At 35.2% G+C, this 16,959-nt stretch overlaps 1 protein-coding gene across 21 annotated transcripts in view; it reads left to right on the top strand.

Moving 5' to 3' along the window:
• The window catches only part of Zasp52 (Z band alternatively spliced PDZ-motif protein 52), a 246,443-nt gene that overhangs the window by 149,110 nt on the left and 80,374 nt on the right, over window positions 1-16,959 (top strand). For all 21 annotated transcript variants that reach the window (XM_081760307.1, XM_081760308.1, XM_081760305.1 and 18 more), the window contains exons 3-5: window positions 4,607-4,724; window positions 14,752-14,832; window positions 15,055-15,197. In XM_081760307.1, coding sequence (XP_081616433.1) covers window positions 4,607-4,724; window positions 14,752-14,832; window positions 15,055-15,197 — 342 coding nt within the window. The remainder of the gene's footprint in view (window positions 1-4,606; window positions 4,725-14,751; window positions 14,833-15,054; window positions 15,198-16,959) is intronic.

Raw genomic sequence — 16,959 nt, 5'->3', positions numbered from 1 at the left:
CCTACATGACTTTGACTATTCTCTACTTATTAGTATTTTTGGATCAAAAGATCCATTATATTCAATCAAATATTTTCTTGTAGACCTTATATCTGGAGAACTACATATAGTGTACCCAAATTCAAACTCACTTAACTCAGTATGATGTGTTTATTCCGAAAATAAAACAAAACAACAACAACAACAACCGAAAACTCGATTTAGGGGCCGTTCAAAAATTTTGTCGCCCCTGATCCAAAAACGAATTATTGGCCAAGATCGCAATTTTTTGGATCATTCCTAAAATCCTTGTTTATAATTATTTGAATCACAAGTCTGTTACGTATTTGTCTGTCGCTTCGCGTGCTTGCTTTCACGATATTATTTCAAAGGCGAATCAATTTAAAATGTAATTCAAGATTATTTATTCATTTTCTAAATGTTTACGAACAAGAAAGTTAACATACATGTCATTAAATTTCGAAATCCTTAAGTGCATTAAGAAAGTACTTTTTCATAATAGTTTATATATAAGCGTCGTAAAAAAGAAAAAAAACCGTACAATCCTTCGTCAAAAATCTACTGCGAAGCTATGTCGCCCATGAAACGTTATGAATAATTCATTTCCCAGCGACTAGCAGGTTTTCTCTCCTGTGCCTACCTTTATTGTGTGAAAAGCGCAAACCTTACATTAAGGTTGTTTACATTAAGGAGCACTCTGATTGGCCAAATTAAAAAGGCCTCAACGATTTATCACTCTACAGCGACTTCTCCTTTATCCCTTCCGCGGCGAAGTCGGAAGAACACCTGTCTCTACTGATCAAAAGGTTGGTGGTTCGCGCCTGCTCTATAGTACTTTTTCTTAGTGTTTTTAAAGACTCACTTTAATGTAAACAAATCACGCATATAGGCGATTTAACATATTTGGGTGAGTAATTTTGTGGTTCATTGGCGTTTCGTCGCGCCTCTGCCGCTGGTGGTATATTTTTCTAAACGTGAGTGGGGCCACAGCGGATCGTCGCTGCAAAGCATCCAATTTTTGCCGAGAGGTCGCTAGTTGCCCATCGCTGATCCACCGATGCTTTCGGCATGAGGTAGCTTGAGTTTCAGGTTGTTTACATTATACGTTTTCTTTATCTACATTTCACAAAAACAAAACGTCCATACAAAATAACGTAATAAACAGAAAATATGTATAAAAAGTACGCTTGAGTGCGTGGGCCACACCGCGTTTTCGTGGGCCAACGGTTAGAGATTTTAATTTCCCTAATATAGAGTAGACTGGATAAAATGTTGAACTCCACAATCTGTAATGTGTGTTAATGACTTGTGAAAGAATATAAAGAAATACCCGAAGATTATATATATATATATATATATATATATATATATATATATATATATATATATATATATATATATATATATATATATATATAACGGTCTCCTTTACCCTAGCCGGCATAATCGTGAGACGTAAAACTTTGATTTCATTTCATTTCATTTCCGAAGAGATATATTTAAACTGTAGTGTCACGTAACATTTAGCCTCGATGCTCAAGCAAGGCGTTAAACTTCCTCATATCTAAATGCTGCAACAACATCCACTAACACTACTTCTTTCACTCATTTTCAACAATTTAGATTTGAATTCTCTTCACTATTGTTTCTACATAACACTTTCTCTTTTATTTATGACGGAAACAAGAGAATAACAACATTGGAATTGTAAAATGAGCACTTTTCGGAAGACACTTAACACCAAGTCTTTTCCCTTATTAAACAGCTATGTATTAGAGTAGTGGGATAAGCGTTTGTTTCATATCTCGCTAGTCCTGGATTCGATTCCCGTTGGGTAATTAAATGAACGTAACGTGTTTAGCGAACAATTGATCAATACGTAAGGTATATCCAGTGCCGTATTTACGATTTTGTTTTGGGGGGGGGCTTTGCCTGAAAATTCTGCAAGATATTTCATATACTTTACTATAGTAAGTAAAATTTCGGGAGGGGCTTAAGTCCGGAAGCCCCCCTAAATATGCCACTGGGTATACCGTTAGTATGGGTCAAATATACGACTGATAAAACAAACGTTGTTTCTCACCAATTGCTTGTAAGTTGCTACTACTATTTCTACTACTGCTAGAAATATTAATGTTTTAAGCAATTCACCATTTCAGATAAGTTCCATACTAACAAAAAGATTTGAAATTAAATCAAAAATTTCATAAAATATAACATGTAGCCAAGTCTCGATTTCCAATAATAATAATAATACTAATACTAATACTAATACTAATACTAATAATAATAATAATAATAATAATAATAATAATAATAATAATAATAATACAGGAATAACAATTAAAATACAAATTACGCAAACAATACCTTCCAATAAAGAAAAAATAATTTCCACGACGGGATTCGAGCCCGGGTCTCTGCCATACGAGTTCCATACTTTACCACTGTACTACAAATTCATCATACAAAGATAAGAAAATAAACTAGTAGTTACGGAAGATAAAAATAGAACTTTCTATTTCTTCATGTGTTGATAGAATTTAAAGAATGAGAAAATGTCTGCCGTCTTTTCTTTGGAAATTACAAGTTAAGGTGAGCAAGAATAGTAATGTTAATCGGGACCATAAACAAACACGAACAGATAGCCTCAACTTCAAGAACGTTTCGTGATATTTTCCTCATTGACAAAGGTCTATATAACTTGTTTTTGAGTTAAACAAGGAAATCTCGAGTAAGTCATTGTGACACATAAGGAACGTCTCCTTATACGAGCATTAGTATCCTGTGTATAGTCTTACATGCAACGATTTTAACTGGGTAATAGTTTGGGTGTAATTTTAAAGTGACGTTGTAGGTAAGTGTTCAGCGTATTGAACTTCTATTCGGCGGACCCGGGTTTAAGTCCCCGGTATGTTCAAACTTTTTTGAATGTTTCAATTTCAATACATATTCAGTGTGACAAACAAGATGATTCTACTCTCTAGAAAGAAAAATGCGTTGGAATGAGGAGAATTGCAGGAGGTCTCTCCAGAGGTGGATCTAGGAGGTAAAATCTGGGCGGGGGCAGCCAGACCCCAGACTATGATAGGTATATGATGAAGTTACTATAAACTTTCAAAAATATATACATAATAGCTTAAATTATTTTTTGTCACCTAAAACACTGGGGGCCTAGGCTTTCCGCCCCGGCCTAGATCGCCACTGGGTCTGTCAATAGAGGCAATCATTTACAAACTTATTTCCAGCAATTGTTCTAGATTTGATATTTTCAGCTACTTACAAGCATTTTTTGATTTATGCGTGGTCAGTATTTTTATTTCTCTGAACATACAATATATAACGAAATAATACATTACATAAACAGCAATGTTGTAAACAATATATGGTGTTCATTGGACAACGCGATTCGAACCATAAAGATTCATCTCAGAATGGTGAACTGTTTCGTTAGTCACCTACTTTACAATTTTACCTGCATAAACAGCTGGATCAGTGCTACCAATTGGTCAGTGCTGAGAAAAGTTCCGTGTAAGTTGGGTTGCATCTGTCCAGGCGTTCTCACAACTACAAATGACCTAGACCCTAAGTAATGGAATTAGAGCACTTGGGGGGGGGGGGATACTTTCACCTGTGGCTGTACGCAAGGACATACGTTTAAAGGGTTGTTCTGAGTCACACTAATGTGAGAAAGAGTCGAGCCAGGGTTCGTGAACTGACAGTAACAACAAGCTTCGTGACTTATACTGTGTTGCCAAATCTCTCATGCACATCAATCAGGGTTGCAGACTCTTTATTTAAATTACCGAAATTTTGTTCGTTCTCTCCTCATTCCTATGCAGAAATAAATGTGCATAATTATTTTGTATTGGAAAGGCACGTTTGACTACATTACATGTAATGTTTAACTACATTACACTACAGCTCCTGGTCAGAACCTCTCAATTGCATATGCAGTTCGCTATTTGGGAAGTAACATTGTTATGGAAAGGAATAACTCTCCTTGTTACGACACCACACCTCTTAATTTTGATCTGCCTTAACGATGTAACTGTGTAAATATAAGATTATAGTTGATAGTCATTTCAGGAATTCCATAGTGTAGATCCAGGGTGATTGAATAATAGTTCTTTTTTTTTTTTTTTACCTAATTTCTTTTAACTGCTCCTTACACATGGCAAAATTTAACTAATGCTTTTATATGCCCCTGTATGTTTGTTTATACTCCTATTTTAAAACGTAGACTATGATCCGAAACTTGACGAAATGTGGAATTCCAACTCATGTTAAATGATACACATGTTTCCAAACATGGAGGACGCACTCACGCACCTTTTAGGGAAGTGGAACACCTCAACGCCAACAAGAAAAGTGCAGCAAACTATCAAGATCTACAAAGAAAGGGCTAGGTAAAAAAGGGAAACCACGATTTAAAATGTGAATCAGTAATATTGTATTTTCAACTGAAATTTTGAAGGAATTACTAATAACTTAAGCTAACACAAAATTGCGAGTGTACCGTATGTTTTTTCTTATAAGATTCAACATTTGATTCTGCGGAACTTACTAAAGACTATAATTATTGATTGCAATATTTTACTTTCAGGGGCGGAAGCGCATGGAAACCCCAGATTACTCCAGTGGGTCCAGCAATTATTAAGCCACAAGCTAACCTTCAAGATATCCAGCCTGTAACCAAAACATCACTAGCAGCAAACAAGAGGGTAAAGTAATTCAACATAGAAAGCAAAACTAGAATACTGTTACCGAGGAGAGATCGATAAGTAATGCATGCTATATTTTTCGTGGGTTTTGTATTCATAGCCAAACGAAAACTAAAGTATTCAATGAAACTACACGTGAGGCGAATAAGAATAAAGAGGCTTGAGACATTTCATCCTCTTCGGTACTAGTTCTGGTATTTCTCTGTTCATAAGTTTTTTTTTTTTTTTTTTTTTTTTTTTTTTTTTTTTTTGTGGACGACGTACGGAACTTCTTTATGGAATCGTATCGTTTGACCGCCCATGATACGTTTCAGAGGGTCTAAGAGATGATGGTTTGAAGAGACAGGTCCTAACTGTGAGTTGGATGCTAGAACACCTTTGAAACAAAGTGAACGATTTTTGGCGCGAACAACACAGCACGAACACACATACACACCGAGCGTTATTGTAAAGCTGTTAATTTGAAGTATGTCTGTTGGGTGTTTTACGCGGAGAGAGGTACAGTGCAACTTTGTTAATATACAAACACGAGTGGTTGCAATTACATGGTCTCAGATGGATGAAACTCAAGCGAGGAAATGTGTTGCATGTCTCAGAACACTGTTAGTGCTTTGGAGCTGAGTGACTCCGTACCATATAGCATTGCTTTGTTTCAAAAGTATAAAGAAACATTTAGTACTCATCGCCCGTCATTATACCTTCCAGAAAGTAGTGTCTTGCGTCCATAACGCATCTAGTGCTCCAAAAGTGACATCATTGGCTCTTCTGCTTGTCTATCAAGTTCTTGGCAGCCATCGTGCACTGAATTCCCGAAAGACCAATTTATCATTTACAATATTGTATATTGTGGCGTGTGGAATGTTAAACTTCTGTCTGTGTCTATACGTATTCATCTGAATCTGACCTTAGTTGATTATTCCTAATTGCTACGGTCAAAGCTTTTGACAGTAGCTGGTGTTTCAGGAGTGATAGGTCGACTGGGATGAGAGCAATCAATTAAGATTTACTTTGACCCATTTTATAAAGAACTTGCTCTTGGAATCTGCTACAATCTATGATTCAGCATAATTCACTTAGTGAATTGCAGCCAAAAATAAATATTCCGTGTAAGTCATAAAAATCTGTACACCTCTCTGTTTTTGTAATCAACACGAAACATACTTAAATTTTGTGACGTTCATGGCGTCTTTCACCAAGGCGACAAAAATTTAACCACAGCGAACTTTAGCGTGAGCTTTAAACAAGTTACCTGCTAACTTGCAACATATGAAGACAAAGTGTGTGCTTTTTCGTTTTTCTACGAAGTTTCACTTGTTTGCTGTGAAAACAAGTTTAAACTTTTTCTTTTTGAATCCTATTGCTCTTTGTAAAATATAAGAGTTTACATTATCTAATACAAACAGTGCTCGAAGTGAGACGGTATGTGGTGGTATGGCATACCGTCTCTGGTTTTTCAGTGATCAAAACATACCGTCACTAGAGAGTAGATGCTAAATACCTTTAATAAATTTATTTTTATACACAATAATTGACGAATAACTTTGCACGTTAAAGATTTTTCTTTCTTATGTAGAAGTGGGAGTTTGGAACATCCCTCAGTCGAGCGGGGTTTCTGAGAGTTTTTCCGCAGGAAATTGTTAATATAAAAACTCGGTTTTTGAGCATTTTCGTGTATAATTCTGTATAATACAACATAAGGGGATGGATATATATATATATATATATATATATATATATATATATATATATATATATATATATATATATATAATTTTTTTTTTTTTTTTCAGAAAATTGTTGGAGATCAATCTCTCCATCTCTCCCCGTCATTATACAAATAGAAATGTCATCTTTTAGGCAACATACCCTCGTTGTATTTCAACATTTTAGATAGCCGGTATGTCCCTTCAAAATCATAATATGATAAAACATATCGCATCTGCTTTTTCCCCCACTTCGAACACTTAATACAAATAAGGTATTCATTAAATATACAACACTACTGATTAGGAATTGAAATCACTATGTCCCTGTTTTTGTCTTGTAATCTCCCGTTTATCTTCTACTATATTTATTACACCCATTCGTTTACAATAATCAGTCCCTTGGTTTTATTTTCTGCCTTCTTGGACTAAAGGACATAAACTAAAGATTTCGTGAGTTCTCTCGTGGCTCTACGGCTAAGTGTACGGGCATTGGCGCGACAGAACCGGTGCTCGATTTCCGGTGGAAGCTCATGTAGTTTGCATCTCACTTTAAACAAGTGATGCCAACTTGGAACCTTATAAAATCCCATCTCGAAAGACAGAAATTCCCATTTTAGTCTTAAATTTCCTACGTGCTATACTAATTACAAATTTTTCAAAATTTATAAAATATGAAAATTGAAACGACTGTATATCACTTCAATATTTGAGTGAATTATATGTAAATTTAGATCTCCTAAACTCCTAATAAGTATTTTCCTTAATTAAAAGAGAATATAAGAAATTGTTAACAAAAATAAGTATATTTTGTTATCAGAATTTAGTATTCCATCACGCTTTTGTGCCTCATTCTTTTACTGAATGTAATGGAAATGATAAACTTCATTCTCCAGTTATTTCGTATGAGACGTTTTAGAAATTCACTGTTTCTTGTTTCGTAATTTACTTTCCTCCGTTCATTTGTTCTTTTAAAGTATAATTTACGTTTCTTAGTGCTTGTTTTTTGAGATTCACAAAGTTTCCATATAAATCACTTGCACACTAATATGCACTTTCCAACAACAACAATTTGACAATTAGCATCATTGATTTTATGTTTATTTAAGTGTTTTAGCCTAATTCCAACTCATACATATTTTTTTTTCTTTTTTGTCGTCGATAAAATATATGAAAAATTCCATACATGCAGCTAATTTTTACGAAAATTCCCTTTATCCCTATTAGAAAAAACTGTCGAAAACTCTCACAAAATGGAATTTTTCCCACATGTTGGCATCACTGCTTTAACGTGTAGGTCTAATATCAAACTAACTGAAGATTCCATGTCGTTTGCAAATGTGAACAATCATTCGTTCAAAATTCAAAATCTGTTACCATACATAAAAATTAAGAAATAAAAAAAAAAAAATGTCCATAACTTTCAGCAAAAACAATCACAGGAAAAATCTTAGGAACAGTATTTCTCCCTATCTTCCTCTAAGCCTCGACCCATGTTACAAAACCAATTTCCATATAAACAGTTCTCTTCTCCCAGTAGAAGCACCAAAATTACTTTAGATTTGTACAAAAAAAGTAGATTTCAAAATACACATGAAATTAATTTCAACATTGCGTAGTTCCGAGTCAGTCACATTTTCTTGCGTAAATTGGCGTATGTGTGCTACCTCATAGAAGAGTGTAAATTGAATTTTGCAGTTCCTATCTGTTTCATGTTAAATTTAGTTTAAGAATTCAAAATAGAAATAACACAATCTCTGAGCAAAGCACAATGATTTCATTTTTAATATTAAAATATCTGTGTAAGAGTTTCGCTAACTAACTAAACCTTTGCTCATCAGACACATTGTACTTTGTTCAGAGACTGTGTATGATTTCTTTTGCAGTACCTAATATCTGGGACTGAAAAATAAACTAGTATAAGTCATAAAATGTCAATTTTACAGTAGAAGCGAAAAAAGTGTTTTCAAGACAATATTTTGTTGAATTGCGTCGATTGTTTATTGAATACTGTAAAACTTATACAGAACTTCTCTAACATGATCTTTAAATTAAACATTTTCGTTCTTTTTCATGTCCTATAGTTGTATTGTGACATGTTAGTAACAAAGTTTTCAGTGTTAGTGTAAAATGACTTGTAATAGTTTACCACAAAATTATATTTCGGCCATATATTAACAAAGAAAGAACTGCTTATAATGAAACACATTGTAAAGCAGTATTTTGAATGTAGCTCACATAAGATACATAGAAATTTTTGTTTACAGTATGTGTATTATTTACATCGATCCAATTATGAATTCAATGGTTCAATAAATCACTATAAGCAGTTATTAAGCTGGCAATCATCCAGATTACTCAGAACTTGATTTTCCGTCATATCACAATGCGGTTGGTTTCTGTAGTAGTCATGCCAAACGTGGGGGACCCACGTTAAAAGTCTTTGAATATCTTGTACTTTGCGGAACTGACAGGCTTCAATGTTTCACTTAACTGCGGAACTTCGTCTGTCCATGTAGCATGTCGGGTGGATTTGTTTAGGTCAACACTTTCAAAGTCTTCACCAAAGCTTTCCTTGTAGTATAGCACTCCAGGGCTATCTATACGTACTTGCATGTGTACCATTTTGGATATAAACACATCTTGTTCACTATTTTTTTAAGGAAGATGCAAAGGACTCGAGAGTTGTCCACACAAAGCCTTGAAATTCCTGAAATTTTCCAAAACGATAAAGGGTTGTTTGTCTGCAACTTTTAACAAGTTGCTGCCAGTTGTAACCTTTATAAGTGCACATACAGGGTGTCTACTAAAATTCCAGAATGAAATTTCGCGACCTTTTCTTTACCAAACCATAAAATTTCGTAACATTCAAAAACTAATAACAGTACCTATATTCTTCAGCACTTATCTTTATCTTATCTCTACTTTCAAAGTCTGTTCCTTGGAGTAATAAAAGGTTGATATCTTCTCGCAGTTGAATAAACTGGTTAGATGCGTAGGTGGTTTCGACGATGCGATGCAATTTGCATCGTCACTGCTCAATGATGCCAGCTGAAAGATAGTCTCAAGAGCGAATTTTTATGCGAATTAGGCCGAATTTTCATGCATGCGATAGAAGCGTGCTTTGCTTGCGATTTGGTAGCGGCTAAAGCCGACAATAGACGTTTCTGGCGGTGAATTTTGACGTTTTATGCAATAAAATTTTCCAGTCTGTACTTATATTCGTACAGATAAAAAAAAAAATCGTGACCATAAAGCTAAATTTCTTGACTTTCATGACCGTTTTCTGCTTTCGTGACTTTTTTACGACTTTCGTGACCGATAGACACCCTGACATAGCATTCTTTACCTCACACAAACAGTGACTTGGATTAGGTTAGAACTTCTAAAACTAGTTGTTTCCGGACCGAAATCAGTTTACCACTGAAAAGATCGTACTAACGTAAGTAAGAAAAATATAATAACTCTATTTTGGCCAAAAATGACTTGGCATAGTTTACCTCTCAGCCCCAGATATAGCCAATCACTTTTTATAAGCGTGTAACATAGAAATGTAATAATCATTGAATGTTTTCTTCTATAGAACACAGATCTAAGGTCTAAACACCAAGTAACTCATACATATAGCTACATTATTATTATTATTAGTCTTACAAATTCAGTAAAATAAATCCAGTGTATATAGCAGTGGTGCCCCCCCCTTATGTCCATGACGCACCCCCCAATTGTCTATCCATAGGTGTTCTTCCATGAAAAAAATCTTTCCGATTAATTTTTACACCCCCTCAAACATATTTATATAGATTTTAACCCCCCAAATATTTCAATGACGCAGTTTGCGTCATAGCCCCCCTTTGTGGTCACCCCTGTATATGGGTGATTCCACGAAAAAGGGAAATTTTCACTTGGAAAATTTTTGTTCCGTTGATGGTCGCCTATTTCGAAAAAAATATCACATGCACTTACTACTACTAAGTACATGTTAATTAGGTGTTCAGCAGAGCTGAATAGTTGTTGGTGTAGTAAATAAAAAATAATAAACTTTTCAGTACCCACGGAGTTGAGACCATAGGTCACGGAGTTGAAAATTGCTGTGGAGTTGAGAAACGTGATACATCTGGGTGATAAGTTTTGGTTTATGTGATTAAGATTATAATTGTCTACTTGTCTAGTTGTCTATAATTGTCTAATTGTCTGCTGTGGTCTACTTCATTTGTTTTCTGAGCTTATGTAAACCGTCTGTCTTCTCTGTGATCAAAAAATGAAAATGAAATCTTTGAGTTTTACGTCCCACGATTATGCCGGTTAGGCTAAAGGAGACGGTGATGATGAGTAATGAATGAAATGGTGGAATTAAGAAAGTGGGAGGAAACGGGACAACCCGAGAAAACCCACGCACACGGTGTTTGTCCACCACAAAGCTCACATGGCGGGGGCTGGGATTGAACCCGGGACCCCAAGCACCAGAGGTGAGCGCTCTACCACTGAGCCACCGCGGCCCCCTCTGTGTGATCAAGTCAACACGTCGAAAGTGCAATACTTTTTCAACATTTGGTAAGTGTATTTGTATATTTGGTATATATACAAGGTGTTTCAAAACAATACACACATCGTTTGGAAGCTGATTCCTGACACCAAGATAAGACGAAAAGTATAGACAATCTGGGTGCACAAATGTTTCCTTTCGGAGTTATAGGCTGCTGAAAACATGAAAAAAAAATGAACTTTAAAGGTCCATAGCTCCAAAACTGAGACCTGCCGTAGTCGGGTCACGACCTCACTTAGGAACTAATATAACAATCAATCAATCAAGAGAGGAAATAAACCAATATCAATTAATTTACGCATATGCTCTCCATGCACAAAAATATTGTTCTTATTGCTTCTTTAAAAGCTTTTTGTTGGTGCGCATAACACTTATAGATTGAGACGTCAATAGGTTAAAAACGGACACCATCTTGACTTGACTGAAGTTTTACCTCCGGCTACCTGATAGCCCCAAATCTGAGCTTCCGCGAAACACTCCTTAAATGGGCTAGGATCCACCAGCCGGCCTTTGAGTGTGAATGACACGTGGTCAGGGAATCGGATCCTACGGCCGTTGTGATGGTCTGCGCGATCAGGTTTCAGTACATCTCTACTCAAATGAGTTTTTCAATTGCCTCACTGTGCGAAGTAAACACCATTAATTTTTGAGCTTCCACCGGGAAACAAACCCAGAACCACGCACGAAAGGCGAGCATACTAGTCACTAGACCATAAACGAGCTTTATTTCTACCAATATATTTAAAGAACAAATATTTGGAAGAGCATGTGCATAACAAACACTATAGGATTATCAACTCCGTGAACTTGTCTCAACTCCGTGGATTCCTTAGTTTTCAGATGGACATGGAGTTGAGCACCATGGAGTTGAGAAAATTGAATATAATTTATCTTTACCGGCCCACTTTTTAACCAGTATATGTGAGTAATTGTGTATGAATTTTCTACGTTAAGGCGTATGTTTCTCAAGGGAAATAAGGTGTATACCATACAAATACATTTAGTAATAAATACTATGGTGTTGAGTATCAATTAATATACGCACCTGCTTTCCACACACAAAAATATTTTCCTATAGCTTTTAACACATGCACACAACTATTTCTGTTCTTCAGTCAAACATGTCTGCCTTGTCTTCTTGTGGGTGTTGCCAATGTGGACGACCATGCTATCTGTTGAGAGCAATGACAATTTTTTCTCATGCCATGGAGTTTAGACGAAATAGAGGTGACAGAAACGAAGCATAGTCAAGCTTTCGAAAATAATCGTTATAAAGGTTTACTTTCCATAAAACCGAAACATTCAAGTGTTCTCTTCCATTTAATTACCATTAAATGATGTTTGATTTGCGACTTCAGTTGTAATTTATTGATTAAAATCAGTCAACTGTAGTCTGTGACAGCCCACGGTGTTGAGAAATCTGGGTAATAATTAATTTTTTAAGTATGTTTCGTATTATATTTGCAAACTGTCATACATGGGATATCTACTTTGTGACGGTTACTACCAAACAAAATTAAAATGAGGTGATTCTTTCTAGTAGTAGTTTGAAGAAATGCCCGTGACAGAAAATTTCCCTTTTTCGTGGAATCTCCCATATAGGGATGTGTGTTAAAATCGGTGTTATACGAGGGCCGTTCGGAAAATAACCTCTAATTGGTTAAAAAGAAACACCAAAGTTAAATAAGAAGAATTTATTATATACATCTATAAACTACTACTTTGCTCTATTTTGCAACATAGTTTCCATAAACATTCAAGCACTTATCATATTTCTGCACTAGGTAAGAAATTGCGTCAGATAACAATCTGCCACCTGTGCCTTGAGCCAGCCTGTGACTCCATATTTCAGCTCCTCACACATCGCGCACACTATTTCCTGTAACCTAGTCTCTGTATCACTATGCCATATAATACAATCCTGGAAATTTATGGAAATTAGTTGGAAAGCTTCGAGATTGTGAAACGTCGATTTTCACAAACTACTCCATCAATTTTTTGATCGATTTCATCAGTAATCACTGACCTGCCACTCCTCTCTTCGTCTCCTCTGACGGTACAAAATTCCCGATGAATAGCTACTGCCGAATATTGTTTTGCCGTAAGAAAACGTATAACAGCTCGTACCTCGCACTTGGCGGGGCTTTCTATTACAGTACAGAGTTTGAGATGCTACAAAAGTGGAACTAGTGATCAGACAACCATCACTCTTCCATTGCTGGATGCAGACTGATCTACCGCGCACGTCTGTGCAAAGATGGTAACGCTGACCCCACTACTTCAGGCACAGTGACCAATCGGAGGTTACTTACCGAACGCGCCTCGTAAAATGTTAATTGGAAAAGAAGTCAGATTTATTGTATTAGGAAATTGAGTTATTTCTAAAGATTTTTAGTTTCGATCAGTTTATTTCTAGCCCTTTTCTCTTTACTTTTACAACTTTGTTACATGTTACAAATAACATATGTCACAAGTTTCATGAAAATAATACATAAAACATTGAAAAAAATTAACTAAGAAAGTGTGTTCTAGAAGATGGAATCAAAATACTTAAACTATTATTACACGGTTTCATTTTAAACATTTTCAGCGTCGATTTACCATAAAAGGTTTCATTATATATCTAGGATATTTTTTAAAGTGGCACTACTGTTCAGTGTTAACGGTTTCGTTTGGAGTTTTCAGTTATTAATATAATAAAACATAATTTCAATATACCCATAAAGCTTCCATCGGTACAGCTGCATTAACATACGTCTGTCGTTAACATTGACCTGTTCAATGTTCGTATGTTTCCTTAAGAGTCTTCATCCCGGTGAAATTAAAATACCGCTAATTTTGCAGTAATTATGTGATATCTTCAAATAGATAAAAGATAATCGAAATGTGGAACAAGAGCGCCCTAGACAATATTATTTTGCGTGAGGTACCGTTATCACAAGTCACCTAGTGGCTTTCCGTTTTCAGCTGTTTAGAAACGCGAAAATAAATGCCGATTTTCAAAATGGCTCGAAATCGAAAGCAGATAAGTGAATCGTGATAACGGTTTCTCATGTAAAATAATATTGTCTAGGGCGCTCTTGTTCCACATTTCGATTATCTTTTATCTATTTGAAGATATCACATAATTACTGTAAAATTAGCGGTATTTCAATTTCGCCGGGACGAAGACTCATAAGAAAATTTCCCTCGCCTGACACAAAATTTTTTCCCTTTTTCTTATTAAAATTTTCCCTAGTTTGTTGAGAGTCCAATTCCTGTGATAGAAGTTGTTAATTTAACTATATTAAAAGAAGTGCCAACCAAATTTGTTTTATTTGTTTGCTTTTCGTTTCTATTTTTTAAAATATTTTTCTTAACTTTTTTTAAAAAATAAAAATACATTCACACACACTCAGTCACTCACGGCCACTCACTCTGTCACACTCACTCACAGCCACTCAGTCACTCTCACTCAGTCACTCTCTCTCTCTCTCTCTCTCTCTGTTGCTATTGTATTGGATTATTTCTGAAGAAGAAAGAAAAATGTAAGGATTTATATTGGTCAATCAGTCAGAGCGAAAATCCAGGGAAATTCTCACATTTTATCGAAAAATTATTTCTCCCCCCCCCCCTTTTTGCTAAACTTACCTATGAAATTTCCCTACCTCAAACTACGAACACTATGTACTATCAGCACACCTTGACAATCTGAAAATTACTTACAAAGTTGTAGTTATAAGTTGCAATAACCAAAACGGAAGAACTTAATTTGAAATAAAACTGTTTTATTTTAAAGGATGCTGCACCTGTTGGCTCTGCTCACAACTTCACAGCAAAACCATTTGGTGGTGCACCACAGCAAGCACCACAACCACAGGTTAGTTAATTTTATTTTAACTTGTTTCAGGTTAGTTTGCTTACACAGTACTCACAAACTAATTATTTGTTTTTTTTTTCTTAAAAAAATAAGTAAAAAAACCCTCATGTTTTAGAGTTGCAACAAGGTTGCAACGAAGTTATGCTAATTATTTTATAATGCAAATTTTTTAGAATGTAAAGACAATGTTTTTAAAATATATTTTTTGTATTTGTTTTGCAGGTCAATGGAACACTTGCTGCTGACCAAACCGTTAAGGCCATTGTTAACAAACAATACAATACTCCAGTTGGCATGTACAGTGAAGAAACTATTGCTGAAACTCTGTCAGCTCAAGCTGAAGTTCTGGCAGGAGGTGTTCTTGGGTAGGTATTAAGTACCTGCTCACTATTTTTTAGAAATTACGTTTCGAATAAACAAGGTGATTTTTATTTATACATTTTTATACAATATTATATTTAACGAACAAATAATACGTACAGAGCAACAAGAGCAATACAAAAGAATACACAGGGTGGCCCAAAAGTAGGTATACAGTACCAGACTGATCAGCTCATTGCATTTTATATTATTTCTTATTTTTATCCACCAGGTATTCTTAGTTTCTTTATTATTTCTTCTTAATGTGTTTTTACTTACATCTTAAGCTCGGAAGAGCCGAAGCAAATAAACCCATAAACTAGAATGTTATACTTGATCAATGCAGGGTTATATACCTACTTTTGAGCCACTCTGTATATTCGACATTTCAAGTCCTTATACAATAATTCAGATATTTAAATAGAAACTAAAGATGCTGATTCAAATAAGAGCCTTTTCCCCTATGTAGATCCTTTACCTATTACACTTATTTATTTATTCACAAAGTTTCATACATCACTAAGTCAATTGACTGAAACTAAACAACATAACAATAACAAATAGAAAAAGAATATACTAACACAAGAAGGTTCACCTCTAAATTTACAATGTTCTCCTCAGCTGAGTTCTAAAATTTCGTTCAGAAATAAAAATATTATATCCTATTAGAAATATATTGTAATCATGCGCTAGTCTGTAAAACAAGGAGCATTTTGCAGTAGATAACATATGTGTCTCATAAGTTAACAAATTAAGAGAGGAGTACGCCGGGGAGGAACTCGAAAATTAATCTGCGATAGTAAAAATATAGAATCAATTTTACCGTTGATAATCTTAAGTAGGTAAAGTAGGTCTGCAGCTCGACGTCGTTTGCCTGAGGTTCATAAGTTCATTAAATACATTATTTCTTGTCTCTTGTGGTCACGTAACTCGGGAATTCTATGTCTAACTATTGCTATAAAGAAGTTTAAGACCGAGTCAATGCATGATAGATTAGTAGGTACTGCCATATTCCATACAAGTGTACAATATTCAGTGATCGGGGAAATACTGCAAAAGCCTTAAGACATTGTAAGGACAGGGAGATTTTGTATTTCAGGAAGTCTATAAAGTAGTCCAAGTAATTTCCTAGCTCTGAAAGAAATCGAAAAGATGTGATTCGCAAAGTTTTTCATCAAAAACAACACCCATTTGAGATGAAACCCATTTAATAGATACATTGTTGACATTTATATATCTGAAGTACATTCAGTTTTAGAGAGATAGAGAGGGTAGAACATTTGTTGGGTTTTAAAGCTAAATTCCAGTTAGTACTCGAGTTGCTTAGTATATCTATGTCAGCTTGCAGTGAAGAATCATCATCTATAAAATTAATGACTCTAAAGCGTTTACAGTCATCAGCAAAAAGCAATATAGTTGATGAACAGGACGAAAAGATGCTTGATAAGTCGTCCATATATAGTAAGAACAAAAGTGAACCCAGCACACTCCCTTGAGGTACTCCGGATAAGACGGAACTATATGGAGATATAGATCCAAAAAGAGTAATGCGTTGTTCTCCCTCTTTGAGAGAGAACAATCCAGGAAAGAGAGGATCTGGCCATGAATATTATATCTATTGGAGAGTTTATAAAGAAGCAACTTGGTGTTATGGTGTCAAAGGCCTTTGATATGTCAGTGTATATATAATAAAGCTAGGAATTAGCCGTAATTGCTTGGGCCGCATGGATGACTAACACTGACAAATTAGTTACCGTCAAATGGGGT

Source organism: Thermobia domestica, chromosome 5, assembly GCF_964235325.1.
Source record: "Thermobia domestica chromosome 5, izTheDome1.hap1.1, whole genome shotgun sequence".
Taxonomy (NCBI): Eukaryota; Metazoa; Arthropoda; class Insecta; order Zygentoma; family Lepismatidae; genus Thermobia; species Thermobia domestica.
Note: the sequence above shows the minus strand (reverse complement) of the source record. Positions and strands in the feature narration are given on the sequence as shown.